General features: G+C 52.6%; 1 protein-coding gene across 1 annotated transcript; it reads left to right on the top strand.

Annotated features, from left to right (window-relative positions):
* On the top strand, positions 1-423 carry LOC118988053 (protein DGCR6-like; the record flags this gene model as incomplete). Its single annotated transcript, XM_037047422.1, has 2 exons — positions 1-145; positions 219-423. Coding segments are annotated over exons 1-2 (315 nt in total), but the record flags the coding sequence as incomplete, so codon positions are not given.
* Positions 424-2,945: the final 2,522 nt, after the last annotated feature.

Below are 2,945 nucleotides of genomic sequence, written 5' to 3'. Positions count from 1 at the left end.
ATGCTCTGGTCCGCGACTTGTTGGGTGAAGGGGTTATGGATCGCTACGCGGGCGCCTTCGAGGAGGCCGTGGATGGGACTCGGCAGCAGGAGCGGCACTATCAACTCCTCTCGGCGCTGCAGAGCCTGGTCAAGGAGCTTCCCAGTTACGCAGCCGCGGGGCGGCAGGTGAGACCGCTCCTAGTCCAGCCCGCGCTCACCGCGCCCCTCTGCCCCCAGCTCTTTCCAACAGCGCCTGTCCTACACCACGCTCAGCGACCTGGCCCTGGCGCTCCTCGACGGCACCGTGTTCGAGATCGTGCAGGGGCTGCTGGAGATCCAGCACCTCACCGAGAAGAGCCTGTACAACCAGCGCCTGCGGCTGCAGAACGAGCACCGAGGTGCGCGGGGTGCGGTGGGACGAACCACGTTCCTCCTGCGGGAGGTCAGCCTGGGAGCTCTAGGTCTCAGAGGGCCTAGCCCTTCCCTGAGTGTTGTTCGAAAGAAGTTCCTACAAGGGCGAGGAGGCTTTGCTAGGGCTTTTTTGGTGACAAATGGGTCAAGCCAGCCTTATTTTCTCAGTTGCAGGGGTCCCCTTTTAGCATAACACTTGAAACTTCTTCCTTGGGCTTCTTCGTGCTCCCACCCCCATCCAGGCAGGATGGCCTGAGACCCAGGGGCAGATCCTGGTGGGGGGCGGTCCTAATGCTTGGCTGCCTCCAGGGGTGCTGGGAAGTGTTGACAGCTGTGTGGTGCCTTTCTGGTCAGCTCCCTCTCCCGTGGTGCAGAGTCCCCCACCAGCTGTGATTGCCCTGCACTGTGTCCTGTGGCACCTTTTGGGACCCCAGATCTTAGCCACACAGTGGGCCAAAGCCCAGTGAGTCTCCGCCCCTCCCAGTTATCCTCACTGGGCAGGGGGCCTGGGAGGTGCTCCCCAGCCCCTTTCTGCAAGGTAATCTGGGCAGCTGTCCCTGCCCCATCAGATTTCCCACTTTTATTATTTTATTGTTCCTCTTCTTATTTGTTAAAAACTTATTTGTTAAAACATTTAGAAACATTGAAAGAGTAGTATAATGAACACCCATATGCGCTCCAGCCAGATTCAATAATTAACATGCTGCCAGAGTTGTTTATACCCCTCAATCTCGGCAGCATCATAGGGCCTCACCAGGAGTGGTCAGCATTCCTCTAGACCATGCTTTTCAACCACAGCACTGTTGGTGTTTGTAGCTGGACAACTGTTAACGGTGAGACTGTGTCCTGTGCATAGCAGGAGGCGTAGAAGCGTCCCTGGCATCCACCACTAGATGACAGGCCCTCCCTCTGCGAGTCATGACAACCAGAAATGTCTTCAGGCCTCTTTGGGGGTCAGCGTTAGCCCGGGATTAAGAGCCAGTGGTCCAGGACACACTGTCTTGTGTGACCACAGTGGGTGGCCTGCTGAGAAACTCATCATTCAAGCGTGTCTTCTGACCGACAGTCCATGGCCACGTGACCCCACTTGTCTCAGATGGGCTGTTCTTTATAAGGATTTAGTGTAGGTTCGTACGTTGCTGTTGTTTACTTCAGTCTCGGCTTCTGGGATAGTCCCCAGCATTTATTGTGGCACTGACGTTTTGAAGACTCCAGGGCCTTCCACCTGCCGTTTGTCACCACTCTGGCTCTGTCAGATTGCTGCTTCGGGCTGGCATTTAACCTGTCTCTCTGCCCTCTGTGTGTCCTGGGAAGAGGACAGCGGGTAGGGCCTGATGGTATGCAGGGTAAATGCTCCTGGCCAGAAATTCTTCTCGTGGTGCAAGGTCACTCTCTAGGGGAACAGGTACTGTACGTCTGCCCCAGGATTTGTGTGTTTCTATCGGAAGTGGGTGATGGTTTTGTCAGAGTCCTATTATGCATCTATTGAGGTGATCAGTAGGTTTTTGGTTGCTATGGTGAGTTGCATTGAGTTTTTATTTTCTGGGCTAAACTCTATTCCTGGAATAAATCCTGCTTGGTCACCTTTTTCATCTGTGTTGGACAGGATTTGCTACAATCTCCAGAATTTTTGCCTCTGTCCATGGTGAACATCAGTCTGTACTTCTCTTGTGGTGTGTTTGTCTGGTGTGGGTGTCAGGGTGCCGCTGGCTTTGTGGGATGAGCTGGGAAGTATTCGCTCCAGTTTTCTAGAAGCATTTGTGTAGGATCGGTATTCCCTCTTCTTGTGTGGGTGGCTGCCTTTGTAAACATTTCTATTGGGGTACAAGATGCATGCATTCCAAAATACAGATCCAAAGTACATAACTTATTATTATCATTTTTTAATCCTCACCCAAGGATATTTTTATTGATTTTTTAAAATTTTAGTAAGAGGAAGGGGGAAACAGAGAAACATCAATCAGTTGCTTCCCGTTCACTCCCCGACCAGGAGTAGAGTCCCCATGCTCTGTATGTTCCCTGACCACTAGCCCACAGCCTTTGTGGTATGCAGGATGGTCCTGCAGTCAGCTGAGCCAGCCAGCCAGGGCTCATTATTCTTCGTAATGCTCAGATCGTGTCACATGTGGCCAGCGGGGGAACTTCAGCCTGGCTCCTATGTCTTTTTGATATGTCCCCATCATTCTTTGAGGATGTCCTTGCTTTCTGGGAGAGGAAGGTGTTCAGGCTCATCTTGTCTTTCCCTGCCTCGGCCCCTCTTCTAGTCAGCCCACCTCCAGCGTCCCCCAACTGACCAGCCTCCCATTGGGATGGACCTTCCCCTTCGGCCACCATGCAGTGTTTCCACTCCTCCTGCCTTTGGCCGAGCCTCTGTCAAATGCAGGCGGCAGTGGTGGCTCACTCTTGCTGTCAGTAAGTCACGCTTGCTCTGGTTTTGGTGATATTTGCTTATCTCCATAGAGTTAGTAGTTTGGGGAGCAAGTAAAGCACTCAGAATAATTATAATTGTGAAAGGGAAGCCCACCATTTGTCCATAGAGCTTTGGTTCCCTTT

Source organism: Sturnira hondurensis, unplaced genomic scaffold (assembly GCF_014824575.4).
Source record: "Sturnira hondurensis isolate 20B ecotype Veracruz unplaced genomic scaffold, ASM1482457v3 Scaffold0005658, whole genome shotgun sequence".
In the NCBI taxonomy this organism is placed as follows: Eukaryota; Metazoa; Chordata; class Mammalia; order Chiroptera; family Phyllostomidae; genus Sturnira; species Sturnira hondurensis.
Note: the sequence above shows the minus strand (reverse complement) of the source record. Positions and strands in the feature narration are given on the sequence as shown.